Source organism: Anomalospiza imberbis, chromosome 9 (assembly GCF_031753505.1).
Source record: "Anomalospiza imberbis isolate Cuckoo-Finch-1a 21T00152 chromosome 9, ASM3175350v1, whole genome shotgun sequence".
In the NCBI taxonomy this organism is placed as follows: domain Eukaryota; kingdom Metazoa; phylum Chordata; class Aves; order Passeriformes; family Viduidae; genus Anomalospiza; species Anomalospiza imberbis.
In genome coordinates this window covers 17,442,667-17,466,352 of record NC_089689.1, presented here as the reverse complement: position 1 = coordinate 17,466,352, position 23,686 = coordinate 17,442,667, and the positions used below count along the sequence as shown (strand labels likewise).

Below are 23,686 nucleotides of genomic sequence, written 5' to 3'. Positions count from 1 at the left end.
GCGATAAACAAAATTTCAGGGATTCATATCCTAAGTGACTCTGTTATTCGTGTTTGGTTCTGTCTCCCCAGAGTGGCCCCTGTTATATTATATTTTTTGTCACTAGCAGGGTTTACCACCTCTGAAGCAGTACTTTGGTATTTAAGAAAAGATCAAGGGAGAAAGACCGCGCATTGGATTTGGAAATGAAATTAATTATATTGTCTATAATAAAAATAGAAGGAAGTCAGTCTGACTGTGGCAGTTGTGTGCAGTAGAGTATCTACTGCTCAGAATTCAAGAAAGATCAATTTTATCTCTGATGGCTGAAAACCTGGCTCCTGTTCTGATGTGTCTTAATCTGTCGCATCTCTTGTGCAGGCTGTTGCTGTGTGGCCAGCCAAGTAAAGAGGTGAATTGGGTTCTTTACAGAGCTCTTAACTGTTTTAATTTTGCTTTTATGAAATTCACAAAATACTGTTTAGCTCAAAACATAAAAATCATGGATAGGATTGAAATAAGATTTTTTCCTGTGTTCCAAAATTAAATTGTAACGGATAAGATCAATTTGTATTTTGCAATTGCTGCACATTTTAAATTAACTCCTGAATGTGCTCCTATGAAGATCAGATTCTAGCGCTGCCTTCTAGTTTTTAGGCACAACATCTGTAACTGGTCTTAATTTACTGTTTATCCTGCTTGTCTCCCTTTTTTCCATGCCTCTCTCTTTTCCACTTCTTCCCCATTCTTTCCAGTATTCCATAGAAAAGTTTACAGTGTACAGTTAGATAATTAGTGCTTCCATTTTAATAGCAAGCTTATATTTGGTGAACAGCAAGCTTAATTCAGTTAATGTACTAATTAGTAGATACATAATTCTTACATGATCATGTATCTACTAAGAACTTTCTGGTTTTGTAGTTCAGCAAATGGGCTCTTTCAGAACTGCTCCATGAGTTTGGCTCTGTATTTCTGGGGAGTGTTGGATTTTGGTTTTTTGGTTTGGTTTGGATTGGATTGATTTGGTTTGGTTTGGATTGGATTGATTTTTTAACTGAAAGAAAGTTCTTAACCATTTTGGCTGGTAAGCTGCTTTGCTCTGCATCACCTGTGTTTATCATAATTAGTGTTTGAAGAGAAATATGAAGTCGAAACCTTGATAAATGAGGTATTCAGTTGATGCAGTTCATTGATCTAGCCTTGGCAGAAACAAGACAGACTCCTGGCTGGTCGACTCCTCACGAGAGGGCCAGTGGCTGTGCTCACTGCAGTGTTCAAACAAGGTGGATTTACCCTCAACCAGGTATATTTCACCTGGACATTTTTCACTCACCATTTTCATATTGTGAGGAACAGAGTGTTTTGGTTTTGTTGACAGTCTGCTTCAATTATACCATTTTAGTTTGTGCTTTGAAGTGTTTTCCAGCTATTAAACTGTTAACTGGAGCTCGCACTGCTTCCTCTGAGTATATAATAATACTTAACAGTTAGCTGTGTTCATTTTGAAACACTTGCCAGGGCAGAGAAACCTTATTTTGAGCCTTTTATGTTATTCCTGCTAATCAAAAGAAAAATATAAAAAAATTTAGATGACAGGTTAATGGTTTAAGAATGGGACTTAGAACTGGAATCAGAAGCTTCTCACTTGCATCTGAAATATGGTTCCATAACCACAGGATTCACTGAGGTATCTATATACATCTTGATAAAGTTTAAGGCTATAAATACACTTTTTATAAAAATGAAATATACATATACATTTACCAGAATCACTTCATACATATTCATTTTTCCATTAAATGATTCAATTAAATAGCCCATTTAACTCCAGACTTCAAATGATTATATTACAGTTTTGGAACAAAATTTGAATTGTATTTTGATAAAGGGCATTCTAAATACCAGACAGAGATTGGCATTTAGCACAGCAGATGGGGGTTTGTAGTGGTGCCCAGTGTTTAGTCTTAATCAGTTTAGTTCTTGTTTTCTTGCCGTGAATCCTAGCCAAATACTTTTTTTTCCCCCTTACCAAAAAAAAACCCAAAAAAAAAAAAACCCCAAAAAAAAAAACATCCTGGCGTGCTGGCTCTTGTGGGAGATGTGATTGAGAATAACAAATACTGTGCATGTGGGAGGTGGGAGAAAGGCAGAGTAACTCATGGTAACTCTCAGGACTGCTCCATCTGTGACCCCTTTCCCTCTGCTGTCATTGCAGTCCTGCAACCGAGAGGTCTTCACTCTCTTGATTTTTTTCAGGAGCTTACTTCTGATTCACTTGCCCTTGAACTGTGTTTTAGGTCAAAGTACTCATTACAGCACTCATATCCTTAGTTAACATTTTTTTAATAAGCATGTTAACTTTTCATAGAAGTTGATCAATAAAACAAGCAAACATATTGTGAACAGTGTGAATATACTAATAGAGACCAATCTCCTCTTGTTTAGGGGTGGGCTCAGGGATGTTTGGGTTTTGCGTGTAGCAGAGTTTTTCATTTGTTTGGGTTTTGTTGGTTTGTTTGCTTGGGATTTTCTTTAATTCCTCCTATGCTGGCATTGCCTAGGAACCTCTGGATCTTGGGTTCCTCTTCCCTTAGAACACAGTTCCAGCAGACTTTCCTACTTATCCTCATGTTGCCTTGGTTCCAAGTACCGCTCTCCGCAAGCCCCCTGTGATATGCAAGGAGTAGCTGAGACCTTGTGTGGTAGTGGTTGTAGCATTGCTTCTGACCAAGGTGAACCGGAGCAGGTGGAAGTTGTAAGACTGCTTCAAGCCATTCACTTGTGGTCCTTGGTCATTACTCCATTTCTTCCCACCTTCTTCTGGATCTCACCAAATTTCCTGCTTTGGGTGTTTGCACTGCATAGAACCTGCCTCTCCTGCCAACGCTTGCTCATGCTCTTCACAAAGGGTTGGGTTTGTGCTGTGTGTTTGTGCTTGCCTAACCCCTGGACAGCTGGTGGGTGCATCCTCTCTGCTTCCACCTAGTGTCCTTCCTGCCATGTTCAGTTGTTTCTGCTGTGGTCCTTGTTGTGCTGGTGCTGTTACCTGTGCCTTGCTGTCTCCTTCTAGCACCTTCCTTTCTTGAGCAGCAGCTCATCCTGCTTTGGTTTCAGCCTCCTGTGCTCCAACTTCTGCTCTACCAGTAAACCCAGGCTGAGCAGTGTTTGTTGCTGGTCTGTGCATACGCTCCTTGCCCCACTCTCATCTTCACTTTGCTCAGCCACAGACAAGTGATCCTTGCTCTTCAGTGTTTATGGGAACTTGTATATCCACATCCTTAGTTACTTTTTCCTGACAGCCTTACAAAATAAAATCATGCTCATCTGGTGTCCATACCTGACCCCTGTGAAGGTTCCACTTTGCATACAGTAACTTTGGCTGTGCAGTTTAGACTTCTCAAGTTGCTGTTATGGGGTAATAGAATTGAAATCTGATTGAGTTGGTTTTTTTTGTTTTTTTTTTTTTTTTTTGGAGACTGCTTGCCACTTCTTTGCTATCTACCACATGTCATGCAATTCACACATGCTGTCTTCTGAAACAAAGTGCTAAGTAGTGGGAAGATCACCCGATTACAGGTTTTATTGTGATCCAGCATGCTGTGATGAAGATAGATACACTATTGTTAGCAACAGTTCTGTGGATATGTGTGTCTTGGAATAGATTAATTATTAAAGATGCCAACTTGATCTCCTGAAGTTTTCTAAGCTGTGCTTATTTCTGTGATGCATCATCTTTTTTTCATACTGAATTTAGCTGCTGTTGGTGATTTTTTTTCTTTCTTTGCTCAAACATTCTGTGATTTAACATGAGTCATTCTGTCTGTGTGGGAAAGGGCTGGTTTATTACAGGGTCTGTTCTTGAGTGGGGAGGGGAAAGGGTGGAATGTATTTGTGTTTTCTATGTGTTTGTTGTGGAAATGCATAAAACTTTTTTTTCTTCTTCTCTTTCTTTCCTCTCTTCATCATCTCATCTGTGTGGGTGAATGTTCCTGCAAACTCTTGGGGAACCTATAGAGACGTTTGGTATGCTCATTCCTTCATTAGTGCCCAAAGTCACAGATGCTAGGTACAGTTTAGACTAGAAAAGCAAACAAGAGCCACATCATCACAATGTAAGGTGGCTAAAAATGTGCACTTGAGGAAAACCTCTAAGTCATCATCTATTACACCTATTTGTTTGCATCATCACAGTAATACCAATGGCCACTGCTACCCAGTTGATGTAAATTTTGATTCTGCACTTGAAAGTAGAAATGAAATGTGTTCTCCTGTAGCAAGAGCTGCTGTTTTGTGCTTGAGAGATAATTTTCAAAAGTTCAAATTCTAAGTCATGTTTTGAGAAATGACTGAAGTGCATGCACTTAAATTGCCTAAGTTCTGTTTGAAAGCACCTGTAGAATTGTGTTGAGGTGTAGGAGCCCAGGTGACCTCTGAAAGTGAGAACCAGGCATAATTCAGTGTGTTCTCTCATTAGCAAGAAACTGATTTTAGTAAAGCTGAGCACAAAACATGAAACTGTTTTTAAAAGACAGTGATTTTCAGATAAGTTATTACCCTTTGGTAGCTTTATTTTGAAAATGTATGTTCAATGCTGCTTTCTATGAAAAGAGGGCCAAAGTAAAGTAGAACAAGGTAGGAGTTTTGTTGCAGGAGAGCTTGTGGCTTAGTGGTATTCTAGAAATGAGAGATTTTTCTCATGAATCCACAATTTGAATATTTCCAGCTGGATCACATTTAGTTCATAAACAGCATTCTTTATTCCACAAGTAGAACAGAGACAAAAATGACTGTAAATGTCATTGTATATTTTTATAAATACTGAATAGTCATACTTCAGTGTGAAATAAGTGGAAACTTAGAATATGTATTTATATGAACAGAGATGGCAAGAGGGATATTTAATGTATGTACTGTAATAACATGAAAAAACAACACCAATTACTTTGTGCTTTGGTTGTGCTATGTAGTGTTAATGTTCACTTCTAAGCTACAGCCACTAAAGTTGGAAGGCTCAGCTTTTTGGTAATCTTCATGATTTTCCTGAGCTTTTTCTTGTCATTAAGAGAAAATATTTGTGCTGTTTTGATGTAAATTGATGTTTGAAACACTATATCAGTATTCCTCACTTGATCAAGTCATCTCTGTTCTCCTAATGGAAGAAGGATCATCAAACATGAATTTGGACGTTGCTAGTTTCCGTTTTTTTTTTGTTGAAAATTATTTCATGCCACAGGAAATCCTGTCCTGTCTTCAAATTAGAATAATTAAAAGTCATTTCATGAATAACCTCAATAACTTATAAACAAAGGAAATATCTTCTACACACAGGGTAAATATGTTAGCATTTTTTGCTGATTAGCACTAAAATATGTTACTCTCAGTTTTAATACCATTTTACCAGTTTCTTCGGTATAAACTGTGTTTTTATTGCTCTTCTTAACCATGAGTTTAGAATACTGAATATGTTCCTCCTCTGTGATATTGCTTGTTTCTCTTAAAATAAATTTGCTGAGTGGATATCGTGCTTTAAATGCTTTTCTAAAGTAGAGGTCGGCCAGAACTTTTGACAACTTCTAAAAAAATTACCATTTTATTAGTGCTCCATCAGAGCCAGTGGTAGTGGGAGCCATAAACCTCCTTTGAGTGTTTTGTGATAACCAAGTCCCATAGCACACCCAAGAAGGGGGGAAAAAAGCAAAAAAAAAAAATTACAACCAGCCTTCTCCAGGGCTGATGTTGTTTTTACTGCTGCTGAAAATGTACCAGTATAATAAGAGAATTTTTGAAGTTTTCTTTGTCAACGTCAGTATTCACTGAAAAGTACAAGGAAGTTCTGATTCATCAAGTGATTTGTTTACAACCTGTTATAAACCTAATTTTTTAACTGTCAGAATGTAAAATACAGTTGCTAAAACACAGAATGCTAGATATTGACCAGAATAATCTTGGCATATTGCCGTGTATTTTTAGCAAATGCTTGTGGCAGAACATCACAGTACAGAAAAAACACTGTTATTAATGTTGTATTATGTGAAATGATTCAGAGAACACACAACCAGTATGATATTTTCTTGATTCTGTGACTCTTTCAGAATCACAGCAATGTCTGAAACACCTCCCATTAATGACTGTGCATGAAGTAATCCACATTGATCTGGCTGAGCATTGATATTCAAAAAAAAGAGAACAGCTGAGAGATGATCCGAACAAAATATTTTGGTGCACATTTTGAACAGTCATCCAGATTTTTGCCATTGTACATTTCTTCAATTTCAATGGAAAATCAATATTAAAACTGCATATTCTCTGACTGTGGGCATGCCTAATGTGCAGTGTTGTTGTAGCCCTGTGCTTTGTCTTTGCTTGCAGTAATGCTGTCCATTTGGTCCTTGAGCTTGCAAACAGCCTTTAAACAAAGGTGATGAGGGGAAAAAGCAATGAAATTGACATTACACTCAAGTAGCTGAAAGAAAATGCAACGTTTATTTAAAGAGATAAGAAGTCAATCTTTGTGGAATGGCTATTTATAAATGTCAGGTGTTTGGTTTTTTCCCAGCTGAATTAAGAATGTCTAAACATCACCTTAAAGCCTGCTTGCCTATAGAGTATTTCAGCTATTAGACCTGGTAAAGTTTAAGTAATTTGTGTAGAATGATGCAGTTCCTCCAGAAAGCTTAGATATCACCTGGAGATACAGTAGAAGTTCTAGAGGCATCGATGCTTGCTTTCATCCATGGTGAAAATAGCATATTATCAATTGAAGAAAGAAGTTGATAATGAAGTTTATGTATTTTGTTAACAAAGCATCTCCATTACAGCCATGATGAATTATGTCAATTGAAATGTACTTTTTTGTGTGTTTTCAGTGAAAGAGTTCCTAGCCAAAGCCAAAGAAGACTTTTTAAGAAAATGGGAAAGCCCCCCTCAGGTATCACTCATTTAAGCATTCAGTAATTTTCTGTATTGCATTTTTTGGATAATTTTATTGGTCTTTCATGAGTAGTGCAGAAAACAGATATAATTTTCATGCAATTTGTAAAGGAGTTTCAGGTTTTTTTAATGCCTGCTTTGTCACTTTTCACTGAAGTTTATCAACAAAGATTCTCAGGCCATGACAAGAGTCAAAATCTATTTGCATGGTTTTAGTTGAGTTTTTTAATAACCAGAAGCATTGGCACATCTGTAATTTGCCATGTTAATAATTTCTGCCATGATAGTAAGTAGAAGTAAGAGTATTAAGACTAGTGTATATGACTTGGGAGCAGGTTAAGGAGCTTGTTAGAGAGAAATCTTGTAAAATTTGGGATTTTGGGGAATGTTCATTCTTGTTCTAATGCAATATTTGAGATGCTATGGCAATGAATGTCTGAGAAAATGTACGCAGGGATGTGCTCTTTGGAAAACTCTCATGTAGAGCTGTCTCTAGTGCTTGGGGTTTTTTGCATATTCTAATATTCTTGACCGTGAAGCATGAAGCGGTTATTTATCTGCATGTTATATTCATAATCTGTTTACTGCTAGATGTTCCTTACTAAACATGTATGGACAGCTGCATGGACAAATTACAGAAATGTTGATATAATTCAGTTAAGTCTTCTTCTGTTTTAATGAGTGCAATGTAAAATCTCTTTTTAAAATGCTACAGGTATCAAATTATAATGGTATAGTTGGCTATAGTTGTCTTTGTTAAATGTAGTATTTCTCAACTTTTTTTCGTAACTGAATTCATACAGGTAAAATTGTCTTTGGTATTATTGTAAACAATGTGATTATATCCTACATATAGAATACTGCTGGCCTAGATGATTTTGAGCGGCAAAAAACCCTTGGAACAGGATCATTTGGGAGAGTAATGATGGTGAAACATAAATCCACAGAACAGTATTATGCTATGAAGATACTGGACAAACAGAAGGTTGGTATAATTTATAGTAGGTTGTGTGCTACGGAAGAGTTTGATGTAGATGAAGATCTGGTAGCTCTGGCTGAACTGAGTTGCACATACTGTGCTTATTCTTATAAACTTGGAGACCAGTGATAATTTAAATGCTTTATTTTCTCTTTTAGCCAGTAGGTTCAGTTGTTGGGATTGTGTAGACTTTGTACAATGGCCAGTAACATTAACAGGCTAAAGAGGCTCTAAGTCCAAGGCATTAATAAAATGTTCTTGGGTAAATTCTTTGCTTAGGTTTTGTAAGGTGGCCTGTATGTTTTTTGACAAAAGCAAAATATAGTGCTATAGTTCAAATAAACAGATAAACTTTTGCAGGAGAGTTCAAAAATACCTAGATCAGAAATTCTCAAAATTTTCATTTGTGCACCATAATTGAAATTAAAATTGTCTGCACAAATAACTTATTTTCCATTCTTGATCCTATGAGGTATTACTTTCTGTATGTTTAATTGTGGAATAGTCCTGTTGCATCTGTAGTAACATTGTAGGTAGAACGGGAGTCTCAGAGCAGCTGTCACATAATGGACATTTTCTGTGTTGTAAACTTCAGTGCTGTGGTCTGAGCCTGTATTGCTGCTCCAGCCCGATATTTTTTTAGCAATGTCATCTGATAAAATTTAAATTTTACATTTTACATTACAGAATTCCAGAATTCAAAGAAGTATTTTAGCACAATTTATCAATACAAGTGGTTTTTAATGGTTTTGACAAGTTTTTCAAAAGTACATTATTTAGGTTAGTGGATTCCAAGGTCCTCAATGTTTGTATTTTGTCAGACACTATACATAACTTTGCTGCTGTGTAACAAAGATCATATTAAGACAATGTTAATCTGGCAAAGAGAACTTAATAATGAGCAACTAACAAACTCAAAGTCAGCATTGCCTCAGTGTGGACTTCTGCACTTAGGCATTATTACATTTCTGAGTAATTTTATATAATGGAACTGTGGCAGTGACATAGTCACTGAGTTTTGCCTGAGTTGCAGTTCCAGTACTCTGTACATGTGGTTGCAGTCCTGGACCTTGAGTAATGGGTCATTTAATGAAGGACTGCTTTATAATGATCTCACAAACGGAAACTAAAACAAACTTACCTTTTAGTGTCAAACCTGTGGGGATATTTTTTACATGGAAAAATACGATTTTTTTGCATCTAAAGCATTCTCCTGTTATAATGGTGTCTAACTTGTATTTTTTAAAAATCCAGTTAAGCTGAAATGACATTCCAGTACAGTACAAATAAAGACAGCCCAGCCATTTCCACCCATGTGGGAATGTGTCTCAGCATTACCTCAGTATGGCTGGTGGCATCCTGCAGGCAGAGCATCCCAGTGCTGCACAAAGAGCCCACCACCAAACTTCAAATTCTCAGCTGGTTTTTAATTTGAACCCCTTTTTTGTGAATGGCTGAGTTATGATCACTGGAGCAGTTTAGGAAATAACATCTTAATTCAAAAAGCTGCCATAAAAATACTCAAAGAGTTATTTTGAAAAAGTTAATTAAATTCATTACTACCTCTCAGAATTGGAAAGTTATCTGGAAAAAGCAAAAAGGTCACATTTTTAATAACTGCAGTGGACTTGCAGTAAATTATTCACAGGATTATAAAGATGTTTGCATCCAGACATCAGTTTCCTGTTCATAAATTAGATGGTTCTGTCTATAATAAGAAGTCTTGATGTGTTCCTTTATGAAATACCTGCTTTTTCAACTTAACTTAGCATAATTATTTATTTATGTATTCTTTTAGAAATCTGTTAGAAGCTTCCATTAAATGTTAAAAAAAATAGGAGATGGTTTGGTGAGAACACATTTCCATCTCTTTGTTTATGACAGAAAACATACAGATGTCTGAAACTGGACAATGGGCAGGCTGCCTATAATTTTTCATTTCCATTTTACTTGAAAGAAAGGGAAAGCATCCAGTGTATGTCTTTGTTATCCAATCTCATACTTGATTCATAGAACATGAAAAATATGTAATAGATGTTGATGCAGCCAGGAGTTTTCTGTGTAAGGATGTTATTCCTTTGTCTGACTTGAGTTAGGAAGGCTGTAACATGCCACTGCTTGGCTAGTTTAATTATGTAATTGTTTTTGGAAAGAAAAAATCATGAGCAAGAGCCTGGGCACAAACAAGCTGTTGGAGAGTCTGCCTTACCAGACACCATTTGGTATATGGGAGGCTGACACTGGCCATGCTCTGAGCCTGGGCTGAAGTGTGAACAAAGCTGTGTCTGAAGCCCCAGCTGGACATCCTGAAGTGTTAAACAGCAGCTTCAGCCTGGGGTGTTGCTCCATCCCCCTCCAGTACCTCACTGGGAGGAGATGCAGGAACAGGAGGGAAGTCTGGTCTGGCATTGCAGCTGAACACCTCACAGACAAGAGCCTGGCCTTTCTTGCTTGGATGGACAAGATCATTCCAGCACTGTAGCTTTTTAGGGATGAAGGAGATACTTCCCACAAATGAGTTGATTTGAGCAAAACTTTATTTGTACCCTAAAGAACTGGAATTCAAAAGAGGCCTAATTTTTTTAAGTCATTATTTCCTTTGTATGATGTTTATTTCAAAACAGTAGTGAGTTTTTATAGCTACTACATTTTGCTTCTAAAAGTTAAATTTAAATACTGTTTCAGTCAGGGTTGGAATATCTTGATTATCTCTTATTTATATCAGTTAGATTTGATTTCCAAACATAAAAACAGACTTGTTTTGATCACTCATGTACATTTTCTTCTCTTTTCCTATGGAGCGAGGGATAAAACCTAATTTTACTTGGAAATCATGCCATTCTGAAAATGGGTTATAGGTAAATTGTGCAATAGGGTTTAAATAAAATGGATATAATTCATTATGCAATGTTGGGGTCTAACACAAGGAAACTGATTATTAATTGCTGAGAAAGAATAACGATCAGAAACCTGCCACTTGCTGCCTTGTTAGCAGCCTAACATTTTAATGGATTATAAGAAGTAACTTGTTTATAAAAATGGAGATTTTGAATTTGTATTCTCCTTAGTTTTGTCACTGATGTGTAAGCTGTATGACATAAGCCTGTTTACTTCAGTTCATAGGTAACAAAATACATAATTAAGTGTGTCCTACACAGTTTCCTGCCTTTCATAGCAAAGGGTCCAAAGATCAATTGATTTTATTGAAGTGCTGGGGAAGTATGACCATAATAAACATATGCAATTCATAGAAAATGCAGGGAGGTTTTCCTTACTGACTCTTACACTCAGCAAGTAGGAAGAAACACTGTAGAGTTGTCTGCCAACCATATTACACAAGTGTTACTCTTTAAAATGTTATTAGACTTTTTAATCCTTTCTTGGTTCTGTTATTTTACTAGGAATCATAAGGTTTTTCATTTTCTGTAAAGTTACAAATTTGCTTTCAACTAATAGTTTAAACTGAAAAGTTTATCAAGAACTATAAAATATCACACTTAAGCTGGAGATGTTTTTTTCTTTCCTAGGTCGTCAAACTGAAGCAGATAGAACACACACTGAATGAGAAGAGGATATTACAAGCAGTGAATTTTCCTTTCCTTGTTAAACTGGAGTATTCTTTTAAGGTAATCATTACTTTCAAAGTAGTTGTAGGGTTTCAGGGAAGTGTATGCTTACACTTTAGATATTAACATATATAAGTTTTACTGTACAATAGTTCAAGTATTTTTGTTTTCAAAGATGCTTCATTTGGCAGCTGTTGCCAGGGCTAGAGTAGGAGTGGAGTGCACTCGTGTACACTTCATATACCCCAGTTCATCAGGTAATGTTTGAAAGGATATCTCCAAATAAAAAAATAAAAATTAAGTTAAACTCCTCAGAGTTTTCTCTTCTCTTGGAGGGCAATTGGATTGTACAACAAAGGAGCTTTAAGGCATCATTTTACCTTTGAGAGATACCAAAGCAAGTCTTCTGTACCACTATATAGAATGGTAAATTTGTAATTGTTCTGCAGATCTTTTTGCTTGAGATTTATACCTGAGGCAGGTCTTAATGACAGTTTTAACCATGAAGGACAGAACTTTGAGCTTAGCTTCTAATTTAATGACAGTATGTATTAGTTAGTCTGTAAAGAAATTGAGAAGCTTTCTAGTTTATGGGGTGATATGTACGTACTTGTTTTCTTTTTTTTTTCTCCTTTTATTTTGAAAATTTTAAATGAGCAGACATGTTCTACCTTAATCTTTAGAGGTTTGAGGTTTGGGGCAGGGTCTGTGGAGACAATAATACCTCAGGTTGTCAGTTAGAAGTATGGAAGGGTTCAAGGTCTTGCCTTGCAGTAGGCATCTTACCCTCTTTTCCTTCAGGTCTCTTTCGCAGCAGTCTGCATCTGGACCTCACTAATTATTTTTATCAGATTTGCTTTAAAATATATTTCTTGAGATATATGATGCTTCTTTTGCAGTTTTTCAAGAATTTCTGCCTATGTTGCATTATATTTGTCAATGTCATTGGATGACTACAATTTTTCATTTTCATTCATGAATAAAATGTACTCCACGTAGGAGTTCTAGAGACTATGAGTCTATAGCATGCCTAATATGTATTTGTGTGTGTTTACTCATCTCCTTAATTTCCTTAGGACAATTCTAATTTATACATGGTAATGGAGTATGTTCCTGGTGGAGAAATGTTTTCACATCTAAGAAGAATCGGAAGGTTCAGGTAAGAGTATTAATGACACCATTCCTTTAAAAAGGCTTAATTTGCTGATTTGGGAAGAGGGTTTTGTAAAATTTGTTAGCATTGAAGAAAAAATTTTGAAGGGTTAAGTGCATTTACCTCTTGTTCAGTGAACTTAAATAAGTCAGGCGCTGAAGAACTCCTAATTATTTTTCATTTAGTTAATACAGGTATTTGTGATCTGTGCATGATAAATCTTGGAAATCCTATGCATATTGTCACTGAAATTCATGGTAGTTTCTAAAAGTAAAATTTGAAGTCAAAGCTCTGCACCGTGGGATATGTTCATCTTGATTTGTATGTGTATTTTAGCTGCAATACTTTAATATAGGGAATGTATGTATCAATTCTGAAACTGTTTGGTTTTGCTTTTTCTTGTTGCACAGTAAAAGAACCAGTTAAAAGATACTTACTTTGTCTATCCCTGACAGTTAGGTGGTTGTTTTTGTACCTTAGCATAGGATTGGGGTACTTAATATTCTTTTCATTCTTCACAGTGAACCACATGCACGGTTTTATGCAGCTCAGATAGTGCTAACATTTGAGTACCTCCATTCATTAGACCTCATCTACAGAGATCTAAAGCCTGAAAATCTTTTAATTGATCAGCAAGGATACATCCAGGTATGATACTCTTCATATATTTAGGGTGTGAAGTTTTGTCTTGCAGTGTAGATTTAGGTAATTTGAGAGAATGTGTTTAGAATAAATGGTCTATTAGCATGCTTGTGTGGAGCATTCAAATGCTGTACTGTCTAGTAATGGTTAAAACCCTTGGGTTGTACTTCCTCTGACTAAAATTAAGTATGCATAGTAGAGCTGTCTGCATTTGAGCCAGTTGTCAGGATTTCCCTTGGGGTCTGTGGTGAGAAGTAGGTGATTACATGGCTCCGTTCATCTGACCTATTTTATACATCTGCCCTAGAACAAGATGAAAGATGCCCTAAAATGTCTGTTTCTCTGCACTGTCTGTCTCAGTAGTTTAGGAAAACCAGCTCAGATATTAGCCCTGACACGATAATGCTTAATGTCCAGCAGATGAATCCCACCCTTGGAGAGTCCTAGCCTTCCCATCACAGCTGGGGGGGAGCTGAGTTGAGGTCAGCACTGCAGTGCTCAAATGACAGCTTTGGTTTTACAACAGCCTCTCGTGGCACCTTCTCATCTTCCTCTTTATCTCTTATGTTTTTTGCTAAATGGCAAATGGGAAGGCAGAGTGCAGCAACAAGCACTCTGCAATGCTGTGCAGTCCTTAAACTTAAAAGGAAGTTTTTCCCTTATTGTGTCACCTTTTGCCACAGCAGAATCTAAACAAGAAAATACATTATAAAAATGTTTGAGAGAAGTGTAAAGGATTCATATGTTGTTTATAACTGTAAAATAACTTTACATGGAGTCTAAGATAACACTGTAGGGAGAGGATCAATACAAGTCCCTCTAACACAGTTGGGGAGTACCATTAATGTGCGGCTGGTTTACTCCATTTGCTGTGACTGCTTGACTCCAGCCCTGGCAGCTCTCTCTGTGCAGCAGCATGTTTTTGTGATAGTGGCAGAGGAGAGGCTCTTTTGTGTTCATTTGTTGATGCTGCAGCTCCAACTTCATTTTCTTTTTATATTTTAAAGCCTTTAGTGTTTGTCCTGTGTCTGCAGTGTATTCTTCTTACATAAACTGATGTGCATTCCCAAACGCAGAAATGATTCTTTGCTGACTGAAGCAGGTCTCTCCAGTCAGTATATCACCCACTCCATTCAGTTCCAGCTGCTGATGCTGTTGTTTCTACCAAAAATGAAGAAAAGCTGCGTTGATAGTTTGGCTTCTTTAGGTGTGACATTAATGTAAAGCAACATCAGCATGGGTTATTGTACAATTAGCAGCAATTCTCATTTGGTACAGTATGGTTTCTCAAGGAATGGGTTGAAATTGAAACTAAGAAGGAGGAAACAAAAGAAACAAGCATAGACTTGGTAGCTTGAAACTGATCCCAGAATTCCACATGTAATTACCTGGGTTCTGTATGTATTCCACAATATGGTCCAGGAAAAAACACAGACAGTATGATATTGCATACAGAGTTCTGAAAACTTACTGTAGAAAAGATGACAAGTGAAATGAGGAATTTATAATGTTCCACTACTTGCCATTTGTGAATACAGTTATTGCTACATTTTCCCCCCCAGGCCTCAAATAAACAAATTTGATTCTGGTGATGCTTTCAAAGATACTCAGAATCAGAAGTTACTGGAAGACCTCTTCTGTGTTGTCTTATTCCCACACTAATTGTGCATATGACCTTTATACACTTATGCAATAAAATTCTAAGTTTACAAGACTGGGGGATATAGTGACCCTTTTTGTGATTCATTTATTTGTTAAGTAAAGGAAAAGATAAATATCTTGTTTATATTCTTCAAATTTTCAACATTACAAACAGTCTGATGTTAAAATATAAGAAAAATTAATAATGTAATTGCAGTACATGTGGAAGATTAGTAAGCCATAGTTTCCACTGATTTTTAATATTATAAATAGAAGTTGGTGTCAGGGTAATAATACATATTTTGTGTTTTTTATCAATTTTATCATGAGACCTATTTATCTGAATTACAAGTACTAGGAAGACTGACTAATAAAGATACATCTGACTATATGATACTACATGATTTGAGAAATAAATTTTTCCCCTGTAAAAAAATGGCTTTCCAATATATTTCTAAAGTACCTAATTTTAAATTTCTTTGTAGCAATGCACTTACAATCAATTTATTTCCTCTGATGACAGGTCACGGACTTTGGCTTTGCAAAAAGAGTAAAAGGCAGAACTTGGACGTTATGTGGGACTCCAGAATACCTGGCACCTGAAATAATTCTCAGCAAGGTACTTTGTCTTGTTACTCAGCCATGCATTTGATATAGTTAAATCTTCTCACCCAGTTTTCAAGCTCTGAGGGATAAACAGTTGCTGATACTTCCAAAAATTAAATCTTGACTAGTCAATTGACAAATGACACAAAATGCAGTCATTGCATTGTAAATATTTGTTTAGTATGCCAAAACGTATGCCAGATAAGGAATTTACACATAACTGTACCAAACTTTCTACATATGCTTGCCACATAACTTGTGAGGAGCAAAGAGATTTAAAGAACCTGTAATTAAGTTATTTAGCGAACATCCTTATCAGAAGAACAGATCTGAGTGATTACATTCTGAAGTGTTAACGCACTAGAACAAGAACCCTAGAGGTAACAAGAACTGTGTATGGGATGAATCAGTAGTCATTACATAATTAGTTGCAGGGTTTCAGGTTTAAGGCAGTTGACATCAAATCAAAGATGACGAGCCACTGGTTTTACACGTAGAGCACATGCAGTCTAAGTTGTCTGTAGATCTGTTTGTCTATTACTTGCATTAAGTGTTCCAACATAAAAAAGTATTATTCATCCTATAGCCGTTTAACTGTAGCACTGTATGTTTTGCAAATGGAAAATACAGAACTGCTTACACTATAAAACAATTGTAGTGCTTAATGTTAAAGTACACCTTTAACATGTGCTTTTATTAAATACCCTTTGCAGATTGTCAAAACTGAACAAAAAATACTTCTGTTTGGGGGAAAATGTTTGTTGTTTGCATGTTTTTTTCCCCTGTGCAGCAGAAGAAATTGCAATGCATCTACTACAATGTCTTCAAAATAGATTTTCTTGAAAGACTGAGTCTGAGCCCTGAGCTTTGTAAAAAATCTCAGAGAACATATATGAAATGGAGGAGTTTGATGGTTTCTTTGTCTTTCGTAACATTGAATAGGATCTACTAATGGTTTAAGGTTCAGGCTTTTAAGATCAGATCATAAATGACTCTAACAGCTAATTAAATAAACTTTTAGGCTCTTGTAGCTGGTTAACTACACGTGAAACTGAATGTTCCAAAATGCAGATAATCAAGTGAAATGGTGACAGTGTACTATATAGGAAGTGTTGTTATGTATGTTGTTATAAAGAAATTTCCTTAAGCTTTGAAGAATTATCAGTCTGTAACAAAATTATTCAGATTTTAAATAAATAAGTTGTGCCCATTTACACAGGAGTGTAAAGAAATCACTGACACTCATCACAGGAATGTGTACAGAATGCTTTATTTCCATCACTGTTTCACTGTTATTGCTGTATTAGGTTTTAAGTGTATTGCTTTTGGAATCGATGAATGCCAGTTTGGTTGGAGTCAGGTTGTAAGTTCTGCATTAAATGAACAATAATGTATTTGCTTTCTTTGTATTCCATAAGTATATAGATTTGTACTGAAAATCCTACCCTGTGTTAGAAACTGTACTAACAGTGGCATGTTTCATTTCATTCAGGGTTACAACAAGGCAGTGGATTGGTGGGCACTAGGAGTGTTAATCTATGAAATGGCAGCTGGATATCCCCCATTCTTTGCAGATCAGCCCATTCAAATTTATGAGAAGATTGTGTCTGGCAAGGTGGGTTAAGGCTCTGGGCATTTTCACAAACACAGTTCTTTTTATAGAACCTGGTTTTTGATGGAGGAGATGCAGAATTCACTGGCCACTAGACAGTGAGGAATTTGAAAAGGACCTAGGAGATGTTTGTAATGTACATTTCATAAGTACAGATATTGTTCCTTGAAAACCAAAGTTATAAAAATCTGTTCCCTGCCTTCAAATTTAAAATGCAAGTTACTAAATTTACAGACATTTGGTATTATATCCTTTTATGCTTGGATTAAAGTGATCCAATGACTATTAACAGCTACTTAGCCGTGTGCTTAATTTGCCTAGCTATTTTCTATAATTGATTTTGCAATTTTTGAGAAGCCCTAAAGAGTTTCCATCATTCCTAGGTCTCTTTACTTCCATGGTCTTATAGGCAGACATGTCTAATGTTGTTTGGCTTTCATTGTTACATAAAATTTTTGAAAAGTGTTTCCAGTGTTTCCCTTTTATTTTTCATTGATATCTCTTCTTGTGCTGGATAGCAGCAAAATGTAGTCATTCTGTTATTTCCCTGCCAGCCAGTGGCGATTCTTTGTGCTCACTTGATTTGTTACAGTTGTTCTCTTCCTTGCCCCTACATAGGCTCATGCTGTAAAAGGTCACCTAACTTTTTTCTGAGTCCCTGGATGGACTACAGCAGAAACAGCATTGGAGATCAACTCTGGAAACTGCAATTCAGTCCTCAGCTGGCAGTTGTTTATAACCTGGGGTCTTTCATTTATTCTACCTCATTTGCTTAGTTCTCTACTTAAACATTTGAGTTAATATTTCCATACTTCTCAGTGGTCTAGATATTATAGTCATTAAACCTGTGAATTTTTTGTAATCTACAATAGAACCATATTGGTAGGTAAACTGCATGAAGCAGGACCTGAAGCAGGGTCCTTGATAACTGGACTTCTTGATTTTTTGAAAGCTTTTAATTAATTCCATGATCTGTATTTACATCGCAACTGATCAACTCAATATTGGGAGTGTCAAACACTGAGACTATGGGGATGACAAATACAGCTTTCTGCCTGTTCTTTTCCCCTTCCTTCTCTCTGCCAACTCAAATGGTGTCAGTAGATCATTTGTTAGAAAAACCCTTTGTAATTACATCCCACGAATCATCTTCAAATATCCTTTAGCCAGGTTTGAATGAATTGCAAGTCACTAGTGTGCTGTCTTCAAATAGTGCTGTTATGTAAGGCTTCTGATGTTGGTGCATTTAGTTACGAGAAACAGATTGCAGTACAGCATAAAGTTCCAGATTGACTTTTCATATATGATTGCTGAATGTACAGTTATTTTATATCATATATATGTATTCATATGCTGTATATATGCTATATACTGTGTCTCCTCTGTGTGTGTATTTATATATAATATAATATAACAATTTATACCTAAAAAATAGCTGAGAATGTCTTGAGATGATGTTAAAACACCAAGTTAAACTTAGATTTTAGATCACTGTTACATTAAATTAATATCTTGCCCCCTAGAAACTTCCAGTTCAAGAAATCGTAGATGGGCACTGTAATGCTACTGATAAAGGCTTTGTGAAACAGAAATACATGTGCAACAATAATCATCTCTCTCTTCATGCATTCCTGCTTGATTTGATTTTAGGAGAAAGTTAGAAAATTGCCCTACTGTTTCCCTTTTTGTCAAGTTGTTTCCCTTCACAGGGGAAAGAATCAAATTTGTATCATGTTTGTTAATGTTGCCGGTTTATAATTTTAGGTGAGGTTCCCATCACACTTCAGTTCAGACCTAAAGGATCTTCTAAGAAATTTACTCCAGGTAGATTTGACCAAACGATATGGAAATCTCAAGAATGGTGTAAATGACATAAAGAATCACAAGTGGTTTGCAACTACAGATTGGATTGCCATTTATCAGAGAAAGGTAAGACCCTTCCTGATCAAACCTATTACAGGTCTTTAAGGGATTGAAGTAAAGTTTCTAATTATTGTGTTTAATTTTTATTTCCTAGATCTGTGTCTTTAAATTGAGAAAGGGTGAAAGTAGTTTAACCTTTTAAGGTTCCAAAAGATATGTAGAGATTGAATTATGTTTGTTTCTTCTGGATATTTTAGCCTGGACCGCTGTGTACACTCACGTTCTCTTTAACACACATGTTGTGCATTAGTCTATTTCTGGATTATCTCAAGATAAGGCATCTCCTGCCTCTCTCACTTTTTATTTAACCCCTGCTATAGTGGCATCTATAAATACACCTCCACAGCAGAAATGAATTTGTTTTCCTTTCCAGCCAGCTCTTAGCACTCAGACTGTACTTCAGTGTGGAGAAGCTCATGCCAAAGCTAGAGCTTTTCTTTTTTTCTCCTAAAGCAACCGGCTCCCTCTGTAAAAAAAGCTAGAGAAAAGTGATAATATTTAAAGAAATTGGTTTGAATTTGAAATTCTAACAGTCTTGACTATAGAGGCATGAACTTACTGCTGTAACAGCAGTATTTTAAGGGCCAAACCTAAATACTAACAATAGTTTATAAAAAGAAACTGGTTGTTTGGCTACACAAACTGACAGTACAGTTGTTGAATTATTCACTAATGTATTAATTACTAGAAGACAGGGTACAATTAATGCATCCTGTATTCCTTGCATTAAGTATAGATATTTTTAAGAAAATATTCCCCATTGTGGAATTCTAATTATCTGTTCTTCACTTTCTTAATGCCTCTTTGCAAGGCAGATTTCTATGCACCGAGATTCATTTGCCAGTATGTTGTTTGGGAACACCCAGGCTCCATAATATTAACAGTGTTTTAATACTGTGCTAAATACTCTTAGCATTGCAAGTGTACTGCTTTAGTGAATTACTTTCACATAAATAAGAAATATTTTTAAATGTTAAGAAGTAGTAGAGTCAGAATAGCTATTACTAGATTTAAAGGGTTGTGAAAACTGATACCGAGTAAGTTTGAAGCTTCTAATTATAAAGAATAAATAACTGTAATACTGAGGGTTTGAAACAAAAGTGTGGATTGTAATATCATTCAAGTAGTCACAGAAATACAGCAATAAACCTTAGACTTATACTAGTTTTTCACAGTGACTGTTACCACAGCATGTATTCTCCTGAATAAACATAGTGTTCCTTGGCAGCTAATGTCATGTGAATGGGGTTTTTTTGGGTTTGTTTTGTTTTGTTTGGAGTTTTTTGTTTGTTTGTTTTGTTTTAATGCTACAGTCATAAGTAAGTCAGTCAATTACTTAACATTTTGGATACAGAATCACAAAATATGCTGATTTGGAAGGGACCCACAAGGATCATCCAGTCTAACTCCTGGCCCTGCACAGGTCCCCAGGAGTCACACCATGTGCCAGAGAGCGCTCTCCAAACACATCTTGAACCTCTCAGGCTGATGCAGTGACCACTGCCCTGGGGAGCTGTTCCAGTGCCCAGCCACCCTCTGGGTTCTGCTGATACCCAACCTAAACCTGCCCTGACTCAGCTTCAGGCCATGCCCTGGCTCCTGTCACTGGTCACTGAGCAGAGATCTGTGACTGCAGTGAGGTCTGCCCTCAGTCTCCTCCAGGCTGAACAGACCCAGTGCCCTCAGCTGCTCCTCACAGCTTCCCCTCAAGGCCCTTCACCAGCTTTGTTAAGACTCCTCTGGACACTCTCTAATAGTTTAATGTCTTTCTTACACTGTGGTGCCCCAAACTGCCCCCAGCACTCGAGGTGAGGCTGCCCCAGTGCAGAGCAGAGCGGGACAATCCCCTCCCTTGCCTGGCTGGGGATGCTGGGCCTGATGTCCCCAGGACATGGTTGCCCCTGCTGGCTGCCAGGGCACTGCTGGCTCTACTTGCCATCAACCAGGACCCCAGGTGCCTTTCCACAGCTGCTCTCCAGCCTCTTGTCTCCCACTCTGTCTATACATCCAGGGTGGCCTCATCCCAGGTGCAGAATCTGGCACTTCCCAATGTTGAACTTCATACACTTACTGATTGTCCAGTCTTCTAATTTGTCAGAGTCTCTCTGCAGAGCCTCTCTGCCCTCCATGGAGTCAACAGCTCCTCCCAGTTTTCTATGGTCTATGAACTTACTTAGTATCCCTTCCACTCCTGCATCCAAATCATTTATGAAGATGTTTGAGAGCACCAGGCCAAGAATTGAGCCCTACAGAGCCCAACTAGTGACAGCTCACCAGTCTTATGTCATCCCATTCACTGTAACCTTCTGTGCCCCACCTGTGAGCCAGTTGCTCACCCATTGCAGCATATACCATCAAGTCTTCCTTTCTTTATATGTTTCCATATGTATTAACACACTGTCTGATAAGATGATTGTACTTAAGTCCAAACAGGTATTTCCACTAAAAAACAGTGTTATCTCCTTTTTAGCAATTTCCATCATGAAGATAATAGGAAAAGGTCTGATGTGTCTCATTTGAAAGTGTTCTAAAGGTCAAGCAGTAAATGAGATATTTTCTGTGCTCTGAGTTTTGTTGTAAGAAAGTAACTGAAAATCAGTTTAAGAAGACACAGAGACAGAATTCAGATACTGGCAATGTGTGGCTTTGTAGGCTAAGTATGTACACAGACACTGTTCACTCAGGCCAAATCGCTGAAACACAAATCTTGTTTTAAGACTAAGAGGATATACACCTGACAATTGCATGCACAAATGCACAAGCTACTGTTATTTCTTGGCAGTGTATAATGGTATTACCCACAGTCTGGAGTTTAATTTTGTTACTCTGTGCTGTACCTCTTTAACTTACTGATCTACACATGCAACACCCCCTGACTATCTGCAGTCTACCAGGGGGCACAGTGTGGTGTGATCCTCTGCCTCAGCTGGAGCTGTGCCTGCCCCGTTTTGTTGTCTCCCCACCATTCTGCCTCTGGCACACCTACTCCTTAAGATGTTTGGGAGAGAGATACTTGGCTGATTACTTTGTGTTTCCAGGTTTAAATTTGCATCACCTGCATAATTTTGTGGTCATTTTGCTTACCTTACGGTACAGTCTTTGAGTGACTCCTTCAAGTCATTGCTTGTGTCTCATTGTGGCCTAGTTTTTAGAAGGCTTTCATTCTCACTTAGGTCCTAGGAGGAACCTCGTAAAAGATGCAGAGCAAATTCTTTTCTACTTGTATTAGGTTAGTTTTTATTTGGAAATAGAAGATTGTTATTAAGCAGGAGGGAGAGGCATTCAAAACTTCCTAAGATTTTTGTGTAGTGGTGGTGGTGGCAGTCAATGTACTCCATGTCCTGTGCTAATGAGCTGGAAGGAGCAGGATCGCCTCTGCAAGGAGAGGACTAATCTTTGTTTTGAAGTGGAAGTAATTTTTTAATGAGATCTGTCAGCAAGAGATTAGTCTTTTTCAATTTAGATTCACACATCTAGGCCTGTACCTTCTTTGATTGGTTTTGTTTATGTGCCACAACTTAAACCTGTAATACCTGATTTCTTGGCAGGACCTGAGGAGTAACGAGTATTGCTGTGCTCATTATTACAATGTTCAATCTCTTGGTATTTGGCCAGTAACATTTCATGTGCCTTTTTGTGTTTCCTACCAATACAGGTAGAAGCTCCATTCATACCAAAGTGCAGAGGTCCTGGAGATACCAGCAACTTTGATGACTATGAAGAAGAAGATATTCGTGCTTCTCTAACAGAAAAATGTGCAAAAGAATTTGCTGATTTTTAGTAGGAGTAAGAGGACAAGATGACATCAGGGCTCACATTGGGATCTTTGCACTCTGTTAACAGATGAGGTGGAGCTGAGACCATCATATGTCAAAACAGTTACCTAGTTACTTCATTCCACAAAGCTGACTGAGGTCTTTATTGCCATCTTCCATGTGTGCAGTTTGCACCAACCCTTCTAACTAGGCACAATTAAGCAAGCACTGTTTGTGCAGTAACACAGAATAATAGACCACTTTCCTACTTAACTTTGGTTTCTGTCGTTCTTTGTTTCTGTGTATTGTTCATTTTCCCCCTTTGAAATGAAGTAGTTTTTTACCCAAGAATGCTCCATTTTATTTTGAATAATGTATTATTTGTGTGAGTGAAATGGAAGGTGTTGCGGCTAGTGTGATTTAGACTGAAGTGAAAGATAAATGTTGCTTCTAGTCTGTGCCAGCCAATAATTCATGTCTGTCTTGTGTCTGATGCTACAATTTATAATAATTTTTTAGTAGCTCAGACTAAACCTAGCCAACATTTTTAGCATTTTTGAAGGTAGTATTTATCGCCATATAAATGTCTGCTAAATTAACTTAAAAACATTTCTTCCTGGAGGCTGACCAAAATTCAGTAGAATCAATTGGATGGCTTAAGTAGGGGACAGTAGCTAGACCCCGTGCCTTGGTTTTCTACATCCCTGCAGTTTTCGTCACTGCCTCCTTCCTTTGTATTTCCCACCTAGGCAGTAGGCAAGTTGCCATAACCAGACTGTACCATGGAGAGCTTACAGTCTCATGTGAGGGAGTAATTCCATCTGGTCTGGACTTTGGACCATATTAAACCAAGTCAACTTACCAGCATTTCAGTTGGCAGGTGTGAAATTGCTTGTTTAA

General features: G+C 37.1%; 1 protein-coding gene across 9 annotated transcripts in view; it reads left to right on the top strand.

Annotated features, from left to right (window-relative positions):
- PRKACB (protein kinase cAMP-activated catalytic subunit beta) overlaps nucleotides 1-23,059 on the top strand; it is an 82,691-nt gene extending 59,632 nt beyond the window's left edge. For 8 of the 9 annotated variants that reach the window (XM_068199941.1, XM_068199932.1, XM_068199935.1 and 5 more), the window contains 9 exons: nucleotides 6,846-6,907; nucleotides 7,766-7,894; nucleotides 11,416-11,514; nucleotides 12,531-12,613; nucleotides 13,129-13,255; nucleotides 15,414-15,509; nucleotides 16,989-17,111; nucleotides 18,873-19,037; nucleotides 22,687-23,059. In XM_068199941.1, the coding sequence (XP_068056042.1) occupies nucleotides 6,846-6,907; nucleotides 7,766-7,894; nucleotides 11,416-11,514; nucleotides 12,531-12,613; nucleotides 13,129-13,255; nucleotides 15,414-15,509; nucleotides 16,989-17,111; nucleotides 18,873-19,037; nucleotides 22,687-22,812 (1,010 nt within the window). In that variant the 3' untranslated portion in view covers nucleotides 22,813-23,059. Of the gene's footprint in view, nucleotides 1-3,947; nucleotides 4,003-6,845; nucleotides 6,908-7,765; nucleotides 7,895-11,415; nucleotides 11,515-12,530; nucleotides 12,614-13,128; nucleotides 13,256-15,413; nucleotides 15,510-16,988; nucleotides 17,112-18,872; nucleotides 19,038-22,686 lie in introns of those variants that run through there. The other variant, XM_068199938.1, reaches the window with a different exon arrangement.
- The last annotated feature ends 627 nt before the right edge of the window (nucleotides 23,060-23,686 follow it).